This window comes from Lates calcarifer, linkage group LG19, assembly GCF_001640805.2.
Source record: "Lates calcarifer isolate ASB-BC8 linkage group LG19, TLL_Latcal_v3, whole genome shotgun sequence".
NCBI lineage: Eukaryota > Metazoa > Chordata > Actinopteri > Centropomidae > Lates > Lates calcarifer.
The window spans coordinates 1,147,703-1,172,782 of record NC_066851.1 but is presented as its reverse complement, the minus strand read 5'-3'; the positions used below and the strand labels follow the sequence as shown (position 1 = coordinate 1,172,782).

Here is a 25,080-nt window from a genome sequence, read left to right as displayed (position 1 = left end):
ACTACATAGCTGGCATCCTCTAGGCAGCTAGGCCTGTTCTGCTTTACTCCCTCAATCTCTACCACCTTTGACTTCAAGAAAGGCAGCTCTCTGGGGGCTCCGTCTGCACTCTGTGCTCTTCTGATGACATTACAGGGTGTAACTGGCAGTGTGACTTACCAACTCCACTTCATGTGGTGGCTCTTTGAACTTTGCTTCTGACCTTTGACCCTCACTCCCGCTTATGTCAGATTTACAAACTGGCTGGTGCATGATTTCATATAGTGTAGGGACCTCATTACCTAGAATGACTGGGTATGGCAGGGTTGGAGCTAACACTACCGACCTAAGGAAAGTCTGGCCTGACGGCAGATAGACCTCAGCTGTGGGGTAAATGTGCTCATCCCCATGAATGCAGCTTATCCTCGACCTATCCTCACTCTGCTATTCTCTAGGGACCAAACTAGACAGAACAACTGTCTGATAACACGCAGAGTCCAGCAAAGCTACCTCCCACTGCCCATTGATCAGGACTGGTGCTGTACAGCCCGCATCCCAGACTGTGTCTACTCTGGCTGGCCTTGGAGTGGAACACAGGAGAGACGGCTTGGTGTGAATAAATGTAGGGCAAAATTGCTTGGTGTGAAAGTGCTACAGTGGTAACATCAAACCTCTTGCTTGGAGGCTCTAGGTGGAGGCTTTTTTGTGTGGTTTGGAGCTTGGGAGTGAACTGTCTATTCCCAGGAAAACTTCTGTTCTGCAGTTGGCACCCCCTGGGTGGATCCACATGAAAGGGTTTGGTGGCTCTCCCAGCTGGAGATGGCTGACCTCTGCCAGATGGGCTGCTGCCTCCGCTGTCTTGGGGTCATGCTCTCTGATCCAGATCTCCAGCTCCGGATGGACCATTCAAGAATAATTGTCTCTGATATTTCATTTACCGTCGACTTTTCCGGACCTGACCCATTTAGAGAACAGGTACTTCAGACGAACATAAAGCTCTCTTGGAGTCTCCCCTGGCTCAATCTTCAGGGACCAAAAGCGTCTTCAGTATGTATCAGGTGTGATTTCATATTTTGCCAAAATTGCTGCTTTAACCTTGTCGTAGTCTTCAGAGTCTTTTATGTCCATCAGAACATATGCACTACAAGCATTACCAGTAGGCAGGGGAACAAGACGCACTGCCCATCCTTCCTTGGGCCAGTGACATATGTGGGCCATTCTCTCAAAAGTAGTCAGGAAATATGTCATCCTCTGCAGCTATTGGCAACAATTTGGGTTCCCTGTGGGCAAAGGGTTCCCTCTGTGGTCTGAACCCCAGACTGCTCATCTCACCTAGATCATCTTCCCCCTCCTCATCATCACATCACCTTGCTGGAGCTGACCTTCCTCCTGTGTGTCACTGTCTGGTCCGTAGTCATCTCTCATCATGTTTACTTGACGCTGAATTTGTAAAAATTGATGCTGCATACTTTTCCACCACTGCTCCTGACGAGAAGACTCTTTCTCCATTTGTTGATCCCTCACCGCCTGTGATCGAATGAGGGATTTTACTAGCCCTGCTAGCTCCTCCAGCTTTGTCTCCATTTTATCCTCTGCCCCCGTGCCTGGGTCAGCTGATAAGCAAGCTCCCTCGTCTGGTTCCTCCTGCCCATTTTTTCCCATGTCTTGTCATCATATTACTGCAGTGTGGGCCCCAACTTTCTGGCACCATTTGTTAGCATTGGCCCTTGAGCGGCTGGATTTGCAGTGAGCAAATGATGACCGAACAAGGTACAACAAAGTAGTCAGCCTTACCAGCAACACAGTCAGGTGGAAACTGGTGCCTTTTATACTGTGTCCCTGGTGGACTACATTAAACACTACCATTAACAGGTATGCTCAATTTCTGTTTACAGGTGGAATTATCTTATCACTGTGTAGTTCATGATTTAAACAAAATATTTACAATTCTGTTCTGCCTGTTATTCACCTCCCCCCAACATAAACCCCCAAAACATAATTACAACAAATATATCCAAATTACAAATTGCCCAGATCCCCTCTACCTATCTAGCCACTTGGTCCCTCCCGGAACATTCTTTACCCTGTTTGTACCCCAGGGGACTTCTTTTGGCCGGGGAGAAGACACAAGACAGGACCGGTAGGTGTTTCCACAACAATTCACTTGTATGGACTACATTCCTGCACTACGATAGACACTTTATTTATACTAAGACACTTTAACCCACAGCAGCTAAATGTACCATACAAACCACAAGAACTTAATGGAACAATTGTTTGTCAATTATGAACAACGCATATGACCATGTTGTCAGAGCCTAATCAAACTCCCCTCTCTTCCAGGTGGAGCCCAGCACCTGTCAACCGATACCACTACTGTGACATGTTCAATAAATATGCCATGTAACCAATCCATATTTGCTACCAAATATGCAAATGTCCTGTGCAAACGCTCCACGCATAATAAAGTGCAAAGTGTCACTACTAATGTTTGTAGTCATTTGTTACAAGTATAATCAACACAATCTCCCCAGCTGTACAATATTTACAAGGCCAAAGCCGTCAGTCCAACATACCTACATAGTTCTTTTCATGTTACTTTCTTAATAAAAATAACAGTCAAATGTCCAATGCAGAGATGAAGTTTTGTTGGATAGAGTGAAGATTTAGAGTGTTCATTCCTGAGGTGTACATGTCCATTAGAGTCGATTCTTCTGAACAGGCCATTTGACCTTTAACCCTGATTGTACACTCCTCAATGTGCTAAGAAGTCCTTCATATCACTGAATTATGGGGAAGCAAGAGAGCAGATGGGGTCCGGTTATAATTCTCAGTGACCTTTCAGTTCCTGGTACACAGCAAAATCACCAGTGTTAAATTTATCACTAGAAGAGTGTCTATATGTGTCCACTCTTTTCACTTTTATAAGTGTGCATTTTTTTACACTCACCCAGAGTTATTTTAACAGTGCAAGAGTTAACACTGGCAGTTTTGCAGTGTACAGGCAATTTAGAGTCATCAGTTAACCTAACGTGCATGTCTTTGGACTGTGGGAGGAAGCTGAAGTACCTGGAAGGAACCCACACAGGCACAGGGAGAACATACAAACTCCACGCAGGAAACCAGAGCTTTCTTGCTGTTTGGCAACAGTGCTAACCACTGCAACGTTGTGTCTCCCGTGTGGACATACCTGCAACAATCAAAAGCCACACCATCCACACAATTTACTCTAGGGGTGTTAGTTTTGATAAATAAAGTGTTAAAATAAAAATAACACTGATCACTGTTAATGTCAATAACACAGAAAATTTTACACTGGTGATTTTGCTGTGTACATGTTCATTTACCAGTCCCCCACTATGAACCTAATTGACTGCCTAATCCCACTGATGCCAGGCCACCATGTCACAACAATACAATACCTAAATATACAGTGTTTCCCCTTGGGTGAATGGGGTAGTGGGTTGTCCTGCGGGGCCAGTTGGTGTGGTTGTATAATAATTAATAATAATCAACAAACTTGCAGGAGAGGACTCGGGCTAGCTTCCCTGCCATCAGCAGTAGAGACACTGCCGTCAGAGTGCATGTGTTAAAAAAAAAGAAGATATTTTGGCCTGACTTTAGGACATTTGGGGTCAACGTCTGTCCATCTATGATTTTAAAGACACTTAATAATGCCTCTGGGAGCTTTTCTGTGCTTAACATAACGACTTGTCACCCTGTCTCCCCTGCTGCTCTGCTCCATGTATGTGAAGGGGCAACACACACAAACACCTGAAACAGGAAGAGAGGGGATAAACATAGCTGTAAGTGACAACAAAATGTGATAGACTCTCAAACTGAGCTGAAATTAAATGAGTGGACGTAAAACCAGGTAAATCAATCAAATCAATAAAATATTTAATTTTCTTGACAGTGTAGTCAATACAGTAGTTGTAGTTGCCATTTTATCACATCCACCATAGACTCTCTGCCAACACTTGGAGAGGGAGAGTTCAGGGGACACGCATTCAGTTGGCTTCAGTTGTTCTCACCACTAGATGCCACTAAGACCTACACACTGCTCCTTTAATTAATGCTTATGTTGTAGATGTGATTAATTTATTTTCATACAGCAGGCTTTTGAGGGTGCAGTAATTAAACCTCTGCTACTCTTGATACCGAATATTACTGTGAAAACGGGCAGTAATTGGTCAGCACAGACTATAAGGGTGTGTTGATCATGTGTAGACTGTCTGTCCTGCTGCTCTCAGTCCGGTGAATGGCTTCTCTGCCTAGGGATCTGCTGAATTGTCAGCTGTTAGCCTTAAAGTGTACATAAAATGTGTTCAGTTCATTGGCTAATGTTGATATTCACAGAGGGCATGGGGCCACTTCAAAGCTGTTGATTGTCCATAGTCCCACAACAAACATTTGAAATCATACTGCTGTAACTGTAGTTCCAGTTTCTTGCTGTAGTGTTGTATAGCCTCTTTTACGGCTCTGCAGATATGTGGCAGCCTTAATGACACACTTTTCTTTTTCTTTTCTTGGTTAGCTTCCTAATTTAGCGCTTGTGCTTTATTTTGAAGTCGATAGTAAAGAGACAAGGAGGAGGCAGACAAATATATGAAGATAAGTAAACAGGGGAAAGGTTAAAAGTGAAACAAAAAGACAAATATGAAAAAAAGATGAAAAAAATGCACACGACATGAATTGGATGTATGATAATCAGCAATCTCAAGTCATGCATGATTGTTTGACTTTATAGCTGTCTCTCGCTTTGAAGCATCACAAGTCTGGATGGGTGAGTGGATGGTGATTATCTTGAATTCAGCGTTGAACTAAAAAACAAGGCATAAAGGAATCAGATTAAACAAAGACAAAGACTTTCCCATTATAAATAGCAAACCAAAAAAAAAAACACAGCCTGATATAGGTCTTACTTCACTGACGTCAAACAGAGCAGACCACCTTGCCGTGAATTCCTCCACCATTGGTGCCATCACAAACAACTTCATGTCTTCTGTATGTCTTTTACATCTTAAATTTCACAGCCTCTCTTTTGTTCCTCATGTAAGAGTAGAGCTTTCGGCATGGCCAGTGCAGGACCCCTTCTCAGTTAAACATGGATGCGTCTTGATTTAAGACTCTGGGCTACTTGTTCTATCTCTTTATTACTGACATAGACTTTATACTGTGCAATTTCTGGTACCAAACCATCAAGGATGGTTGACTTCAATTTCATATCTGGAGTAAGTACAGTGCCATGCTAAATTTCCCTGCTGAAGTTTTAATTCAGCATCTTAAGATAACTTAGGCACATGAAAAACTTGAGCTTGAAGACTCACTTGATGACAGTGCATCTGTATCCACAGAGCCACCTGACACTGAATGAGGGAGGACTGAATGCTTGGAGTTTCGGAACTGGATTGAGAACAGTAGAACTCTCATCATCATCATGCTGTATAGTGGTGGGCCTTGACATATCAATGACATTCAGAGTACCTTTGTCTTCTACCTCTGAAATTGAGGTGAGGTTAAGGAACTCATTTCCAAATAAGGAATCCATGAATTGAAGTCTACAATTGTCCTGAAGTCCACACTGTTTTTTCACTTCAACCGTAAGGTCATCAATCAATGCAGGGAGTCCAGGGGACAAAAACAACCTCTGAAACCTGCCATCAGTCAAGATTATATTTAGGATCACAACAGTCCCCATTTTCAAAGCTGTTTACTCTGTAGAGGCATACACACAAAATTTTGATAACAAATTCAGTGGTAAAAGCACAATTTCCAATTACTGGGTGGAGCATAAATACAAATTTATAATAAAATAATTGTTTAGAAAAAAAAACAGGGGGAAAAGGAACAAATAGGAAAATAACCAGGAGACAGGAGAGTTAAATGTAATCATTTTACAGACAAGTTTAAATGTTACAATGTTGTAAAAATCTTGTTTGTCTTATTTAATTTTGAACTCCCTCCTTCCTAAGGTTGTTGGTTAAGCAGATGGTTGACCAACAAGGTCCAAGAACTGAAGCTGAGGGGAATCCCCACGAAAGGACAGCTGACTGCTGTTCTCCATTGCCTGCAAGTATGTTATGTATGTTATCAATAGCGGGACCGTCAAGGGTCAACGCTAAACTTAAGCTTAAGGCTACACCAGCTAGAGGTTGTTAGTGTTGATGTGTTAGCTAGCTAAAAAGTAATACACACACACACACAGAGAGACATATATATATAAAATAAAATATAATATAAATATATATATATACACACTAAAAACACTAAAAAGTCAACAGACAGTTGGAATTGTACATATAATACAGCAATGTAGTGGAAATATGTCTTACTATTACTACATACTTTGACACAAACATAAATTGATGTGATGAACTTACTTTTTCTGCATTGTCGGCTGGTTTCTCTCAAAGCCAAAAAGTGGTTGTGGAGCTGGCTAGCTTGGTGCATTACCGCTCTGCTCCGGTTGGCCACCTGCACTTCCCGGCTCCATAAAAATATTATTCCATTATTCCGGTGATGACCAAATTTAATTATTGATTTCAGTTTTATAATTCTATCAATTTATTTCAACACAAGAGAAACTAGTACATTTAACATTCTACATTCTACATAAACATCTAAATTCATGCTCACAAAAGAAATATGAATTAATTGTCTTACATATACTAACTTCATTTTGGTAAATTCAAAGATATATATACATTTTAAATATTTCCCATTTTTTTCAGTGTGCCTGTACCATACAGAACAACGAGGCAGAATGCAACATTCCCACCTTGAAAAGACCGTGTAAAAGGAACAAATGACTCTTCCATGCACATAAAAGGTAGTTTCACAGGGTTGATACTGATACTTTTCATCCTGTATATGGTTCCATTGAGTATTATTATCAGGAAGCACCACATAAATTTCTATTGCTAAACAAATGAAACCCAGCTTTATGAAACTAACCTCATTTTCAAAACCTTAACACTTCTTAAAAACATTATCTAATCATAGCCACAGCTTTGGATGTCATTACACTGGCCTCAGTTTGTACTGTATGGAGCCTTGGGGTCATTTTTGACAAAGACATGTCCTTTGTCTCACACAGGTCTCCTCATACCTGCGCAATATTGTGAAATTGTGAAAAGAAAAGAAAAGATGTCCATATATTTGTTACCTCTAAACTGGGATTTTTTTTTGGGATGTCCCAATAACAAAAACAGAAATAATAAAAAAGTTTTTAAAAAAAGTTGATCCAAAATACTGCAGCATGAGTACTAACAGGAACTAGAATTATTTCTTCTGTATTAGCTAAAGTCCTTCTCCTCACGTACAAAGCCCTGAATGATCAGTTGTACCCTGTTATCCCAATAAAACACTTTGCTCTCAAAATTCAGGCTTACTTGTGTTTCTAAGATTTTCCAACAGTAGAATATGAGGCAGAGCCTTCAGCTATCAGGCTCCTCTACTGTGGAGCAAGCTGCCAGTTTGGGTTTGGGAAGCAGACACCCTCTGTACATTTAAGATTAGACTAAGAACATTCCTCCTTGATAAAGCTTATAGTCAGGGGTGGCCCGGTTGAGCCCTGAACCAACCAATTGTTGGGACAATTCCCATTATGCATTTCTTTTCTTCTTCTTCTTCTTCTTCTTCTGCTTCTTATTCTTCTTCTTCTTCTTCTCTCTCTCACTCACCATTTCTAGCACAGTTTTGTTTGCATGTTGTTAATTTTGTTAATTTTCCTCTCTGCCAAGTAGTTTCTGCTTTTCCTCCCTGTCCTCATTCTGCAGGTATCTCTGACTCCAGAACTGATGGACCCGGATCTGCCACTACACTTCTCATTATCATCATTATCCATTTACTATTATTAATCATGCTATCATTGCTGTTACCATTAACAGCATTTACACCCATAAGTATCACTGTTATAATTATTACAAGTGTAACAGTGCATGAACACAACAGTATGTACAGATGTTCCTGTTTTCCTGTTCCTCTTTCTCCTCTCTCCACATTTCTCTCCTCTCAACCCAAGCAGTCAAGGCAGACAGCTGCCCACCCTGAATCTGGTTCTGTCAGTAGTTTCTTCCTGTTAAAAGGGAGATTTTCCTCTTCACTATCACCAAGTGCTTGGTCATAGTAGGAACTGTCTTGACTTGACTCTTTAAAGTCCCTTGTGATAATGTATATTATGTTTTGCTGCTATAGAAACAAACTTGCATTGAACTGAACTGACAACACTACAGGGAAACCACAATATATTTTCCCGCAGGTGCAATCCAAGTGCTACTTTTTTTTTTTTTTTGCAATTTTCCTGAGGCACAAATCATTTTCTTTGTGTCTGTGTTTGTTTGGTAGTTTCCTGTCTCCAAAGAAATGTGTTTGCATCAATGAAGGAGAAGAGGCACTGCTTAGGCTGTGTTTATGCTGACTATGTGGTGCAGTGCGATTTTGGTGGTCATTCTGGCATAAAATAGTCATTAAAACCTGTTCAAACCAACGCTTATCACAGATGTAAGTGATATTTATGGCTTTGCTTGGAAGAGGCACACACACACACACACAGACCTCTACAAAATCTACAAGTGGGATTTTTGTTTGTTTTTCTGCTAGCTACACCTTTTTCATCTCCTGGAGATTTATACATGCATCAAAATACATCCTGATACTTAAAGATTAGATTAGATTACCAAGAACATCATCCGCATTAATATAATCCTATGACCTGGAGTTCCACAGAAACATCAATAATGCTGGTTTATGTGGTGAGTGAGCTGCCCACAACAACTTGTTTTTCAAACACTTTTTGATTAATCACTTGTATTCATCCCATAACAACAGATTCATCTACAGTTTCTGATTTGAGAGACTGGCTGTGTGGAATGTTATACATGGATGGCACAGCAGCAAGTTCACTAATTATTGATAACTCTATACATGGGTCTGGTTAATGTGTGTTTTCCTAGAAAGCTTTTACTTACAGATTCCAAGTTTAACAGTCCTGAGCTCCATTGGATCTGTCAGGACATTTTTATTAAATTAAACTCTCAAAGCAATTTCATTATTAGGAGTTTTCTGTTTTGCCCCTTCCAATCATGTTTCTAAATATTTGCAGTTGTGGCTTACTATATACTCATAGAAGCATATCCCTATAAGTAACAGCATCAAATGATCCATCCTATATGTGACAAACAAAATATGTTAGAGCAAATATTTTTAAAACAAGTTCACAACAAGGTTGTTCTTTAATCTGCGGGGCAAAATCCTGCACTAGTCCAGTTTGTAAACCTGTACCCACTGCAGAACAACAGAACTCAACCTGAACCAAGCAGATATCCAGACAGGACTCTGGAATGCAAACCCTAGTCTCTGGTGTGACAGTTGTGTGCTTTGTATGCCCACTACCCACCCTAACCATATCCTGGTGTATCAGCTACCAATAAACACCTCACTGATTTAAAAAATATGTTGCCTCTGAATCCACCCAGCAATTACATTTTCTTAAAAATGTGTTTGCTATTGCAGTTTTGTTGTATATTGAGACAGGGTTACCATGGAAAAGGGTGTGCACTCATACCTTTCTGTTTACTTTACACACAGATACCTTCATTAATTATTTAAATCTTTTGATTGGACGCCTGAATTTAATGTTAACTGACTTTAGGTATTTCCTAAATACTAACAAATCTCCAAACTCTGTGTGGTATTTTTTTCCTTTGGATGAATAAGGACTGATATTTTGCAAATACACTTACATACTGTATGTCTATTGTGTTTGAAAGGATAAGTGTTTTCAAATATGCAGAGGAAGAGAAGAATTGCAGCACTCAAATTAACTAGCCTGTGACCTAATTAGCACAACTATAACCAGCCACACCAATATTCTAGTAGCTGCTCCACCTTATACAGCTGCATGTTACCCCTACCACTGACAGCACATTTGGGGATGTATATTATAACTATTATATGTATTTATTTATTTCTATTTTTTTGGAACTTCAGGTTACTTAATGGAGATTATTTTTTTCTCTCCCTCAGAGACCTCAGCCTCTCGCCCTCAGTTGCTGCTTTTAAAGTGGATGAGAAAACTCTTGTTCCTCACTGAGGCTTACCTGGACTCCACCTGTTGATTCTGTTTTCCTCCCTCTAAGAATATATTCAGCCTGTCTACCGCATTCACCCAGGTGTGTCTGGTTTGCACCTGTTATACAACAGTACCGGGGTCTCTAAAATTGCTCTAACAGAATTAAAATATACCTGTAGTATATGTAAAGAAGTATGCAATTTGAAGTTATTAATAGTATAAAAGTATATTATTACGTGTTGAAACTTTACTGTACAAGATTTACAAGGGTAAAAACTATTTGATGGTTTTATTTTTGATGGTTTGAGATTTAAAGACAGACACTCAAAAACTAAACTACACTCACAACATATTTCTAAAACTGGTAATGACTACACTCATCAGTGGAACCATGAAGAGGTTAACAATGCAAACTATGACACCTTCAAGTTTACTGTACATGGTCTAAAGTGGTCAAAACTGCTAGATAAGTTAAAAGATTCTTACAATAAGGGCACTGTGTTGGTAACCGCACTGCAAAGCTAACTTGCGATACACTGAAGTGACATGGTTAAGTACATGGTTTGAACTGGTCAAAACAATTAGATAATAAACTGGAGGCTTATAAATATTTCAAATTTAATCATAGATACAGTTTATTAAAGTGTACTGAAAGTATATGAATATGTATATTTTTTAGTATCCTGCTATGAGTACAATATTTAGAAAATGCAGTGTAGTTATACACAGTAAACTGGTGTCAAATGCCAACAGTAAATTGTGATGTGTTGTGACTCATTTACTGTGATTGTAAATAATTATTTCATTGCATTTCTGTGCTGCTAATGCACCATAATTTGTCATGTCACAAATAAAGGAGGTCTAGACATCAGGAGTCTGCATGTCATGTTTACTATAACCAGCCAATGGCATCCAATGGCCGCATCTTGGTGATAGAGCACAGAAACTGCAGCCTATGAGAATCAATTTATATATTTAAATAAAGAGACATCACAAACAGCATTACATCCCTACTCCAAGAAAGCCACACCCCTCACCAGTGACCCTCCATTATTACATATCTAATATTAAAAGTGACATCCCATGCTTTTTTATTATTATTTATCAGTACAAACATGAGGAAATCTAAAGTAAGTTGTAACTATGGAATGTGAAATTTATTAAATTTTGATTGGAAAGACCTGGAGGGAAAGCCAATAAAGAGAGGTGGTGCTGTCAGTAGCTTTCATGGTTTTATCTAATCACTACGCATTTTCTGTGAGCGTAAAAAGCACTGAAGGAGTGATGTACACAAGTCAGGTTGTTTTCTTCTTCACCACCCCACACTGCTTTGACTGGCTGGAGCTCATATGAGGCTGGGTTTTATGTTCAATTTCAGCAGCAGCAAAGGTGTTTGTAGATAAATAATATGTAGTCTCTGTTGTCTATATTATGTCTAAAATGCGAACTCTCCTTTCTGTCAGATCAACTCAAAGAACAAAATGAGACAAATAAGCAGAGGATGGAGAATTGTAACAGCTTGTATTTGTGCTCTGTTCTCATGCCGAGAAATATCAATGGGGGAGGCATATGCCTGAAAATTGACATGGAGGTCACAAAGGTCAAACAGAAGAATCCCCTCCCCCACCCCCAAAACACAGGAATTCACTGCCAGTGTCAGTTAGAAATCACAAACAAACAAACAAACAAAAAAAAAAACAAACAAAAAATGAAAACAGTGTAGTCATAGAAAACTATGTACAACCAATGGTGCCGTAAACAAAACATACTTGTGTTTTTGTCATTAAAAGGTTGTCACACAACCTTTTTGATCCTCATCTGTACAATGTGACTTATTACAACAGTACAAATTCCTCAGGTTCTGTTCATCCTGCCCAGTGAGAGGAAAAATAGATTGTGGCAGCCAGTAAGTTATATCTTTTCACTGGAATGAAGTCACCCTCCCCCTGCACTCAGTATAAGAGCAAGACGTCCAGAGGTTCTCAGAGTACCCTATTCACAAAGGATGCACATAACCTACAAGTTAAAAAAGACAAGCTCCTTAGGAAAGACAGCAAGTGCCTATACATGTATTTCAAACCATCCATGAAGAATTATCCATTCCAGAAGAAGAAAAATAGGAACAAATCAGGATTCTCAGTGTGACTTTCCTGAAAAGCAGAACCTATGTTCCATTGTTTCTAAGGGAGAAAACCTCCATCTGTTAATGAAGCACCCACCCACCGGCATTCCAAACTCCCCCCACCAAATCCAAGTGTGTTACAGCTCAGTCATTTTTTAATTCATTTATTTTTTATTTCATTACACCCAAGGCAGAATAAAAGTTACTAAAACTTAAGACTTTTACAGTTACAGTGACAAAAACAGTTTAAGAGACCCACAATTTAAATTGGACTGCAAAAAATAAAAATAAAAATAAAAATAAAAAACAATCTTTTTTCTATTTTTGTAAAATGCCCAGGCATTCTCCAATATTACAAATACTGGTATACTTTTACAGTAAACAAGGAAAATGTAATATATATTCATATATATTTATATATATACTAAAACCCAGTCACCAAAAAAAAAAGAAGGAAAAAAAAAGAAAAGAAAGAAAAACAATATACACCGCGCCACTATGGCATTTAGAGGAACCTTAGAAGCAAACCTGGGAAAAAAAAAATACTTTTTTGTTCAAAACACACATACACACAAATATTATTTTACCCTTGTACTTGTTTCAATACTGTAAACTTATTTTAAGACAGAGTGCACTAAATTATTTTTTTTAGTTTCTGCAGTTCCTGATTTCTGTCCAGTCTTTTCCTTGACTTTTTGTGTGGCTTTCGTTCACTCCTGGAATTTTCTGTTGAGGGAAAGACTCTTGTCTTTATGAGTGAGGAATTTGATATATATCTATATATATGTTGTGCCTTTATATGTACATATGTATACATATATACACACACAGACACATCAGTATTGTGCTGGGTACTCCTAAACCTAAACTCAGCATTGTTTCATTTGTATTAATTTAAATAATTCTGTTGAAATGTCAAATTACATGTTTATGTAATTTTTTTGTTTCTTTTTCTTGTTCAATTTGATACTTCATAAAAACTGTTGCATTTGTCTGAGACAATAAATAGGAAGATCATTATTCAAGGCACACTCATGTCAAATTGAATGGCAGTACAAAAACTGTCACAGATAAATTATATATTTTTTTAAATTATTTTATAGTGCCAGCATTGGGAAAGCCAAGCCTAACAACCCTGGGCACTTCAGTGTAAGGAGGTCCCAAGCTCTAGACCCTTCAGTACCTTGTTGGACGGAAAATCATAAAGTGCGGGTCTATTGTTAAGAGCTCCAAATTTGTACACTGACAACATTTAAATTAGATCTGATTTAAAAATTGTCACTATGAAAGAAAACCTTGGTTATGATATTAAAACTAACAAAAGCATGGAGTGAGATGGTTCTTCTTGTCTTAATATTGGTCTTAATATTTCAGCACACACTTGCACATTTTTCCTCTTCTACACAAAAGTGTCCCACAAGCAACAGTGAAACAGTGAAGGATTCTTATTCCTGGAGAGGTGACTTCATTAATCAGATTATACAATTATAGAATCACTATAACAATACAAGTCAAAATTTACTACTTATGTCATTTCAACAAATTGTAATATATTTTACCATAAAAATGCATAGGGATGTTGATTTTTTATAAATTTCGACAACAAAATATGAGACAGATATTCTGCAGAAATCCAGTTAAAGTGGTGGCTTCTGCCATGTATGCATATACATTTAACCCTCTCTTAACTAATTTGTGTAATAATTTGAAGCTGTGACTCCAAATATGTGTACTGAAGGGAGGATAGGATAAAACTTGAAGATTAGCGAGATACAGCAGGGCAGAAGGAGGAGGAAATAAGACATCACTGTCCCTAATGATTTCAACATATGATGAAATGGAAGTGGCTCTGGAACATAGGAATGAGTGGATAAATAAAGAAAAGTAGTATAGCTCACCCTGAGATGTCCCTGTGCTCAATCTCATGCCTCCTTCCATCTCTCTCTATGTATACTTGTCTTGCATGGCTTCATGCCCAGTTTACTCCTAATAAATAATATAGCCTAGATCATATGGCTTCATGCAAATATAATACCAGGGATGTGTGAATGTAGGTAAGATGATAGTAAGTGGATGGGAGTGTGGAAAGCAGAAGAAATGAGGGGTGGTTGTCATAGCGTTGTCAGGACTTGGTACTACATACCAGTCAGCAGCTGCCTTATTTAGAATCTGTTTCTTCTGGCTGGTTATGGTATTCTCAGGAGGAAACCTCTTTGATTTTACATTTACTGTCAAATATGACACTCAGTGCTACATATCCAATTATATTAACATGTTTTAGAGTCAGTTCATGCTACAATGCCAAAGGATTGTTATCCGCATATCATCATCACACAAAATAAACTAATTCTAGCATTCTCAGTTAACGCCACTTCCAAATTGAAGATTGAATTCAGCTTCTTTTCAAGAAATCACATTTTTAGCTTAGTCTACAATTTCCTACATGTAGCGGCCAAAAAAGTTTACTTAAAATGGACTTTTGTCTTCTAAAAAACTCTCAGGATATCATGTGGGTTTTTAAAAAACAGAATAACACAAAGTAAAACAATTTTTAAAAAATGCCTAAATAAGAATGTACCTGCACATGCCAAAATACAAAATCCAATAAATACAGAAATTATTGCACAGTTAAAGGCTCCACATATGTTATAACTCAACTGACTGATTGTTTAAAAAGGAACACCAAATGAGGCAGTTTAGACAGCTTCAATTGGTGTTAAGATGTCTGTTTTCACTTTTTTCTCAGTTGGCAGTTTCTTAGGCAAAAACACAAAATTAACCCAAAATTAATATTTCAGAAAAAGAGTATCCAGCTACCCCATATTGTTCTTTTTTTTTTTTAGGTCAAAGTGTGGTGCAGAGTATGGAAATAGGGAACTTGCTTTAGGTTCTCTCTGCTTGTTCAATTTTGACCTCACTGGTCATCAAATGTTCTCCATGCCACTTTTTCATATGTTTTTCCAGAGTGCTGTACACACTGAAGGGCATTTGGCAAATGTCACAGCGGTAGACCTCCTTACCAAGTTGGCCATGTGTCTTCATGTGGCGTGTGAGCTTGGAGCTCTGGGCGCAGGCATAGTTGCACAGCTCACACTTGTAGGGCCTCTCGCCAGTGTGACTGCGCCGGTGCACCGTCAGGTTGCTACAGTTCTTGAATACCTTGCCGCAGAATTCACAGGTGTCACACCTCCTGCTGTCCTTGGAGCTAGGTCGGCCTGGGCCAGGGCCCCCACCCAGATGAGGCGTACTGCCCCCACTGGCAGTACCACTGCGACCTGACAGCCCACCATCTAGAAGATCGCCTGGAGGTGTTGAGAATCGCAGGCTTCCATTCTCTGACGAGTGCTCAGAGGAGGTGGCGAAGGGAGATTGTCTGGAGTCAGTGAAACCTAGGAAAGGGTCTTTGATGAAGTGACGTGAGGCAGCGTAGCCCACCAACCACTGGGAGTAGACATTCTCAGAGGGGATGTGGGGTGCCGGGGGGATGTCCAAGTCCTTCTCAATCTTGATCCTCTTATTTGAAGAGTTGGACAGGCTGGGGCTGGTGATGGGGGTGGGCTTACGGGGAAACAGGCCTGAGAAAGAGTCACCAGAGCCACAGTTCCGGCCATTAATGGTGGTCCTCTCTTCCTGCTGGTGGTGGTCCATCTCCCCAATCACTGAGTCATCATCCCCAGTGTCACGCTGGCCATCTGAGCCCCTTTTGGAGAAGGGCATCCTTTTACGATTGTCAACTATCAAGTTATTGTACTGCTGTATAGAATTGAGTGCCCCACTTTCCACCATCTTCTCAAGGCGCAAGTGATGACTTTTCCTCTGAGGGTGGTTTAGAACCATTCTCTCGATTCCGGTAGAACTCAGACTCCATGCTGAAGTTGGATTCTGGTCGACTCTCATTCTCAAGCTCCTCTTCCTCTTCCTCCTCCTCTTCCTCTTCATTGCCTTCCACCTGGAAGTCCCCATCACGATTCTTGATGCCCTCCCCCGTGACGTCACTGGTACCTGGCTCTGGCGAGCTTGTGGTCGACAGTCCATCATCTGAGCGCCCTGTCAGGGATCCAGCTTTATGCATGTGGGTTTTCATGTGTCGCTTCAGCTTGCTTGCCTGAGAACAGGCATGGTCACACAGCTGGCACTTGTATGGTTTTTCTCCGGTATGGCTGCGCCGATGCACCACCAAGTTGCTCTGGAACTTGAAGGTCTTACCACAGAACTCGCAGGACTTGACCTTGTTCTGTGTCTGAGGAGGAGTGGTGCTGTTTGGGGGCATTGGCGGTAAGGGAGGTGTGCTCAGAAAGGGAGATTTTGGCCCAGGCTGGAAGGGGTTGGGGTTTAGAAGTCGGTGCATAGGGTTGGCCCTGCTGGGTGACAACGGTGGTGTGGTGCTGTTGGTGTTCCCTGCCAGCTCACGTAATCGTCTGGAGAAGTCCATGGACTGGGACTCCATGGCCATGGGTGTTAGCCGCATCACTCTCTCAAAGGCACTGGGGTGCTGGGAGATGAGGCCCATTTCCTCTGCACTAAGGCGTTCCAGCCGGTGGGGATCCAGGTGGTGTCGGGGAGGTGGGCTGACAAAAGGAGGTGTGTTGGGGAGGCGGTTCTCCACAAAGCCTGGCGGGGGCTCTCGGAGCAGGGGACCTGTCATTCTTAGGAGGTGAAAGGGATTGTTGTCCCCAAGAAAGTTGGTGAGGGGGGACTGTGGGATGGAGTCATTGCCTATGGGTGGAGGCATTGTGATGCGTGGGGTGAGGGCTGTGTTGGATGGGTTGGACTCCAGGTAAATGCGAATGCCATGGGTGTTCTGGGCATGCTGCAGCAAGAACCAGGCACTGGGGAAGGGCTGCTTACATGTGGTACATATGTAATTGGAGGGCTCATCCCTGCCACCTGCAACACAAAAAGAAAGAAATACATGAAATATTTCAGCTGAGACTCATATATACTATGCCTGAAGAATTTGAGGTGAACAAGTCAAAGGTAAAGCTTATGTGAAAAACCAAGCATTTTTCAATTACAAAATGACACACTGATTCCTTTTTTTTATAGACTTTACTAGGTTAAAGTAAACCCAACTTCATTCATAATTCAAGTTCTCCTCAACAAAAGCTTTTCAAATAACAGATTATTTATAGTATGTAAACTTTTGGTTGAAAGGCAGTGAGATATGATAAGTGTGTGTGTTTTATACTGCGTACTCGTACTCCTAAGAACTGGAAAGGCCTTTGCTCATCATCTAGTCACATAAATGTTTTGTACTTATCATGTTTTTGAGAAGTGCATTTTCACCGATATATTGGATTGGCCAACACTGGATCCATGTTTTAAGAGGCGCTTAATCTCTCACTTAGTACACAGTGAATATCCCACTACAAACTGTTGAATTATTGCAGCGTGCATGGCTGTGTGCATGACTGCATCTGTATTTACAAGTACAATCAGCATGATGGTAGATGCATCTAAGTGTGTGTGTGCATGCATGAGTGTGCTGAGTAATTTTTAAAAGCTGGGAAACCCTCCAAGGAAAGAGCCTGTAATGTTTGCTGTCTTATGTTTGGAAAAAGTCCAACTCATATTGGTGAATGGGGGATGTACAACTTGAAGAATTATTTAAGAAAGCCTGATCACACACAAACAAATAAAGGTCTTGGCTCTTTGGAGGAAATAAAATGAAAGAGAAATCAGGAGAGATAAAGACAGATAAATGATTGTATGGAGAAAAATATAAATAGATATATAGAGTTATTGCCATTCAGAGAGGCACTTTTACCTGTGTTGTCAGCTAGTCTGAAAAAAAACAATCAAGACACATACACACACAGATAATGGTAATTGTGCTCTTGCTCTTGCTCTCATATTTATTAAATGAAAGCTCATAGTCATGACCCAGTACACTAATTTCAGATACTAGGGAAACATACGCTGCTGTAATTGTTTCACCTATTTGTGTGTGTGTGTGTGTGTGTGTGTGTGTGTTTGTACATGGCTGTGCTATTTCTTGCGGCTTAACACACAGATAAAAACAGACATGTGCGCTGCAAATAAATAACAGCCTCAGTGTTTATATCAGAATGCACCACTATGAGAAGCATACATATTGCATATGTATTTAATATGTTTATTCACTCATCTACAGGGTGTATCCACTTTTCTTTTGTTAAATGCTTGTCTGGAAATGCATTTCCTTAAAAAATAAATTGAAATTATGTGCATATAATAAAATAAATAAATCTCTATATTGTGTATTTAAATCCAACATGTTTAAATAATGATATAATATTATTTGCTATGAAATAACAATTCTGTTTAAATGCATCTGCAAGCTGAGAAAAAAAATTCCCCCAAAATGTCCTTAAATAATTAATCAATCAGCAACTAAGTAATTGCTTTTTTCCTTATTAGACATAAACTTTAACAGTTCACTTCTTCTCACTGAAACATCTCTTTCAGTTGCTCGCCTGTGTGTGTGTAAAGAGAGGCAAGAGGCGGAACAGCTGTTCACCTCCACAGTCTTGTAAAGGCTTTTGACTTAATTATAGTGGACAGAACCCCCCTACCCCACCCCTCTAAACACAGCCACATAGAATGAACAGGCAATAACAGCTCCCCATGTCTCAGCTTTTGTCTGCACCTTTCTATGTATCTATGCTCTCTCAGACCCCCCCCCCCCCCCCACCACCACCACCACCACGTCATTCAGCTGAAATTCTCATCTGCCAACAGAAGTCATGGGTGGGGGGCAGGTGATGTTCATTTCTGTCCAACAATTAAGAGCAGAGGGGTGTGTGTGTCTGTATGTGTATGTGGGTGTGAGTGTGGGATAACGTGTGTTTCTGCACTGAAACGCCATTTCTCTGTGGCCGCAGTGGAAGGAGCAGGCCATGATATTTGTTTGGGGGAATTGTGTGTGTGTGTGTGTGTGTGTGTGTGTGTGTGTGTGTGTGTGTGTGCGCGTGCATGCGTGTGTGGGCGCGCCCTCCTGGGGGACGGGAGTCCAACACAGATGGCAAATAAAGTATGCAGCCTGAGGCGAGAGCACATTATGCTAATTCTAATGTCAGCTGTACTTTAATATACGACTCTATTTAATCACCCCATTATTTCCTATTTCCATATGAAAAAAAGAGAGAGAGAGAGAAAGAGAGAGAGAACTGCTCATCACTTTATTTGGTAGAATGCAGAGACCCATGTTTTATGGATTGCTGTGTGTGTGTGTGTGTGTGTGTGTGTGTGTGTGTGTGTGTGGAACAAAATGAGAAAACACACTCCCTCCCTAGCATCTGCATAGATACTTTCTTCCTTTCTCTCCTCTCTCTGTACACACACCACAAGCATGTGTGTGTGTGTGTGTGTGGTGTGTGTGTGTGTGTGTGTGTGAGGGGACAGAGGATCTCTACAGCTCTGCAAAGGTTTTATCCGTTTTTTCTGCTCCCATCCAGTTTTCTCTTTATTGAAATATCAACTCTAAAGGAGTCCATGCTTTTCTTACCAAATGTGAGCCTAATGAGCAGAGATGAATGAGTAAACAGAATTTTGTATTTCCATGAAAAACTTGTCCATTGCTTAATGTATGTTGCATCAGGTTCTTTTATTTACCATGACATGACTATATTAGCTAGCTATCCATCAGTCAAGTTAATGCTACCTCATTAACTAGCATGTCCTTTCTGTGTAATGTCAACAATGTCAACATCAAACTCAAAGCTGTAAATTAAGTATAATTTCTGTGAAACACATTAGCCATGTGTTTAAGTCTCATCAGACATTTACTTTTGCCATTTAGATTAATTAGGTTCAGAATGATAGTCTTAGCTTCATGTTATGGGTGCTTTATAGACACTTTTCACAGCTGTTTTGTTTACCCAGTATGATGACTCTCTTCCAGTGAACTGCCCCAGTGTACAATGTCAGTAAGGTATTACATTTAAAGTTTGAACATGTAAGCTCTGCTGAGAATTATTTCGTTGTAAATATGTGGTATTAATTGTTAAAAAAAAAAAAAAAAAAAAAAAGTAAATAATTTGCATGAATTGTATAGAAAACAGCATAGAAAATGTGTTGCCATACTTCAGGCTTTAGAGACAAACAGGAAGACAGCAAGAAAATGCTGACATGACACACATGGCTAGCCAGCAGCTACTAACATGACAGTTATGAGAAGCTATCACTGCTTAAATATTTCAGCAACAGTGTTACTTGTTGCTGGAGTCTTGCTAGTTTAGAATTATAATAAGAAATCCAAAGTTGAAACAAAGCATATGTTTACATGTACGTTTCAAGAGCCCATCGCTTTGGTGGTCAGTAGTTACAGCGTATTTGTGAGCATCAGTTCTAAAGGCATTAACTATTCTATGCTTCATATATTTACATCAAGTTTTATACAATATTCAGTTTCAAACATGATATAATAAGGTGACTCTTTCCTAGAAGCTCATTATAATACAATAAGTGGAAGTAAAAGAACATATTGTCATTTCTACAGTTTTAAATGGATATAAATTATACAAGAAATTGGCTTCTAAATTGACAAATAATTTATTAGAGAAGACTACTAAACCCTACACACACATGCCTCAGTCCATAAATGGGGAGACAAAAGCATTCTTTGACATATTGCTGTCTCTCTGTCTCTCATGCTTTTTAAAGCCTCTCTCTCTATGAGTGGAAGTGCAGCTTGGCCCTTTGCCTGTGTTTTGTTTGGCTCATGGTCTCTCTCTCTCTCTCTCTCTCTCTCTCACACACACACACACACACACACACACACTCTGGCAGCACAACCTGTTTGGATGAGTGTGAGTAAAAAGGAAAGTGTGTGTTGTCATGGATAATAAAAACTGTATTCTTTTTTTCCACATTTCTTTAAAAGGGTTGATAATTTTATGGACACACACACAGACATACACGCACATATTTGACAGCTGAAGCTGTGTAACTACTGAGAAAAAAATGTGATAATATGTAGTCACAGTGTGTAAGAATCTGATGTTATAAATACTATGGTGGTGGTTGTGTGTGTGTATGTGTGCCTACGTCCTCCAGCAGCAGGCATATGGAGGAGAAACATCCAAACAGAAACAATGCGCAGTGACAAACACATGAATATCCTCCTCCCTCTTCATCCCTCCATCCTTCAGTAGCTCTTGCTTCTTGGTATTCTCTTCTATGTGTTGCTCCTTCCTAGTTCAGTTTCACACAGCATAAAACTCTCATTACTGACTGATTCCAGTTTTCGCTATGATTCAATTTGCCATAATTACTGTGGCTGCCGCTAATAAAAAAGGGAAGAGAGGGAACGGCTAGAAATCCGGTGCGAAGGTCAACTGGCAGTTAGCGGCGTTCATTTTCATCTCAGTGTATTCATCTGGGGCGGCTAATGGCCCAATTTTCTCCCCCTCATTCCTCAATAAATATTGCTGGAATTACAGGTTAAATAGCTAAATTAAATCACAGCTATTACAGATGAGGGAGGGAGAGAGAGAGAGACAGAGAGAAAAAGGAGGAGATATGGAGTCAAATATGTACAATTACAGAGGAAGCACAGATCGCCTCAAAGTGTACGATTAATGTAGCAAGCACCGTTGGATTATTGCATCAAATTATTACACAGATCATTTTTCTCTGCGGCTGGTGGCCGAGAAGACAACATACACTTAGAGAGTAGACTGCAAAGAACCAGGGCATATTTAATATTTAACTCTACTTTACATGGATGCTTTAACTTTCAATCTACAGTTTCAGTATATTTTGTTTCCTCTTAAATTTGTGCTGATGCTCTAAGGATTTATCTTTAATTATAAAGATAAACTGTAAACTAAATTCATCACATGGAATATGATCACACTTATTTGGAATCCAGTAAAACTCAAAACCTCCAGATTCAAATGACAACATCTTTTCCACTCACTGAGCTTTATTACATCAACAGCTGAAAACTCAAAAAAGCTCAGTAAGAAGGACTGAAAAAGCAAAGATAGCAACTGAACGTTGGGTTAAGAACTTTTGTAACAGCTTTAAACCAAATTACAAATTCTATTACAAAGAGCCAATCCTGGCTCAAGAGAAAGGATAAACCTGTGGCTTCTTAATTGCAGGGATTTACTGAAAAATGCAAAAGATTTTATCAGATGAAACTGAGCAGCACACAACAAATTTGGACCTGATAATATTCTATCTCAGAAAACTTGCACATATTACACAAAGGAACTGGAAGGTTAATGTGGGCCCAGTACCCCAGAACTGTCAAAACTGAACTTGGCTGTTCTTTATGAAAGGGTTTTATTGCAAGTGGTTGCAGTGGTTCCCAACCTGGAACTTAAGTCCACCAAGTGGTCACAGTACACTCATCAATTCAGGGAAGAACAAAAATATCTCAGATGGACAAAATCATGCTCATCTCTCTCTAGGCCCTTTTACACAGAGATCACAATATTGGCATTTAAAAGGGACCCTCAAATCTGTTGCTTTTGTTTGTTTACATAGAACCACATGAAGATGACATAATATGTAATTTTATAGAGGGGTGCAGGAGTCCTGAAACCCAAAAAGTTAGCATTTTAGCACTTCCTGTTCCCTTGTCCCAAAGTCAATGATTTTTTTTGAAATAAGGTCTGTGGTTAACACAAGCTCAAGATATTTTTATGTTTTATTCTACAACATAAACTACACCAGAAAATATCTAACATGATTTTTTTAAGCATTTACGTGACCTCCCCATTTACCGATCTTCTTACCAGTCTGCCTTTACAGCCTCATTGTGTTTATGCTTGTGCTCTTTCAAACTATCATGAGCCCCTACTCCCTTCATTTAATCAGAAGTGGATTAGCTAGTTTGCATACAGGAAGTGCAGCAGCAGGTCTTGATGTAAGGGGGGTAACATCAGCGCTGAGGTATTTACACACAGAACAATGCTGACATGAGCCAAGGGTACTGTGCGTGTGTGTGTGTGTGTGCAACCCTCTTGGCCTTGTCGCGCTTGTATAAGTTTGCTGACATTTTTTTCTTTTCTTTTTTTCTTTGTATTATTAAGCTAGCAATGTCATTAGCATGTGTGTGTGATCTTAAGGTGCACCCCATCCCCACCCAGATACACACTCATACAACTATGTGGTACACACAACCACATACACACACACACACACACACACACAAAGGCACAGGGATTCCTCACCCTGCATGACTAATGTCTTGTTTATCACCATCATAACATGGCAACAATTCCATGCAAATTGGACAGTGTGTGTGTGTGTGTGCATTCATTGTGCATACATCCATGCTACAACTAGAGGAATATTTTTCTTTTTTGCTTATGGAGAGTGAAGAAATGTTTATTCTGTACATTTGTCTCATCCTAACGAGATCATTGAAAAAGTTCCCAATTTTCTTTAAATCTATTAGTTTTGAATGAAGTGGTTTGATTGCAGGATTTTATCATCATGCAACAGTCTTTTAAATTTGCTTTAATAGCAACTACAATCGCTATAGGACCACACAACAGGAGCTTTAATTAAATCACCCAAACTGTACAGGAATGAAAATCCTGACAACAGAGTCAGTACAGGCTTTATCTGCTGGGTCTGAGCTGGTGATTCACTACAGCTACTTCACAGGTCCCACAGCTCAGCTCGGCAAGACTAAAAACTCCTTCTGGGGAAACTGAGTCATCTCTGAGCTCAGTTCACTGCAGATGCTGTTGGCTCAAGACCAAGAGGCAAACCCCAAACTCTTGCTGCTATACAGACTGTTACTGTCAGCCTACACGCCACAAGTTGGGTTTCCATCCAAACATTTTTTCTGTCTTTTTGTGAATTATGATGTGTTGAAAATGAAGAGCTGAATGGAAAAGTCAGTTCTTGCTTTTGAAGCATTTTATGCTCATTTAAAATAAGGGTTGTTTTTTGGGGGCTTCTCTACACTATAGCTGACTTGTACCTTTATTTATTTATGTATTTATTTATTCAGGAATCTCACTTGGAACTTCCATGAAGTTCTCACTCAAAATCACATTTGTAACAACACAAATTACTAAACATCAGCCTGGGAATAGAACTACACTCAAGAGGTTTTCTCCATATCTACATAAGGGTGGTAAATACTTATATGGTTCTGTTTTAGTTTTGTTTTAATTAAAACCATGTCCCACTATTTCCGAGGTTAAATATCACCAGCTTGACAGGAGAAGCCAGCTAAGTGGCCATGGCTAATCTAGTTCCTGTTCCTGCTGCTCCTACGATCCTGCTCAACGCCGACTGTTGCATTTAAAATGATTAGTCATACTTCCTACTTTACATATCTATATATCTCTGTTTTATGCTATGTTCCCATTTATTTATCCGAAGGATAATTTACCTTCACAAGTCAGAGATGTGTATTTTGTTGTTTAAGAGCATCACAGTTATATACCTCATGTGAATGAAAAGGGTGATTAGTACAATTTTACCAACCTTATGCAAAAACTACTGAACTAATTTGCACCAGACTTGGTGTTGGGATGAGGAATGGGCCAGGGAAAAAGCCATTAAGTTGTGCTGCGACTCTGGTTAAAGGTGGAGGATCCAGGAATTTTTATCACTTTCCCCAACATTGCAAAATACTGCATTTTTGGCTGACGTGTGTGAGTGCCATTCTAGTTGTATACACTAAGATAGCAATGTAATGTTTAGTTTTCTGTCTCAGCCTGTTACTTTCTCAAATAATATTACATTATTTTAAATGGAATAAACAGATCAGAAGATAGTGAAATCAATATGTTGTAATGGTCTTAACATGAGGTTTAATATGTTGGAGAGGGTATACTTTAGGCTGTGTCTATGTGCTGAGAGTCGCCATCTGCAGCCTGAGTCACTCTGAGCGGACAGCAGCAGAGAAATCAGATGATCTAAGCATATCTCTGCCAGGCATGATTTTTGG

At 39.7% G+C, this 25,080-nt stretch overlaps 1 protein-coding gene across 1 annotated transcript in view; it reads right to left on the bottom strand.

Moving 5' to 3' along the window:
- Positions 1–11,558: 11,558 nt before the first annotated feature.
- bcl11ba (BCL11 transcription factor B a) overlaps positions 11,559–25,080 on the bottom strand; it is a 45,039-nt gene continuing 31,517 nt past the window's right edge. The window contains 2 exon segments of the mRNA XM_018697715.2: positions 11,559–15,971; positions 15,973–17,063. Coding sequence (XP_018553231.2) covers positions 15,060–15,971; positions 15,973–17,063 — 2,003 coding nt within the window. The 3' untranslated portion in view covers positions 11,559–15,059.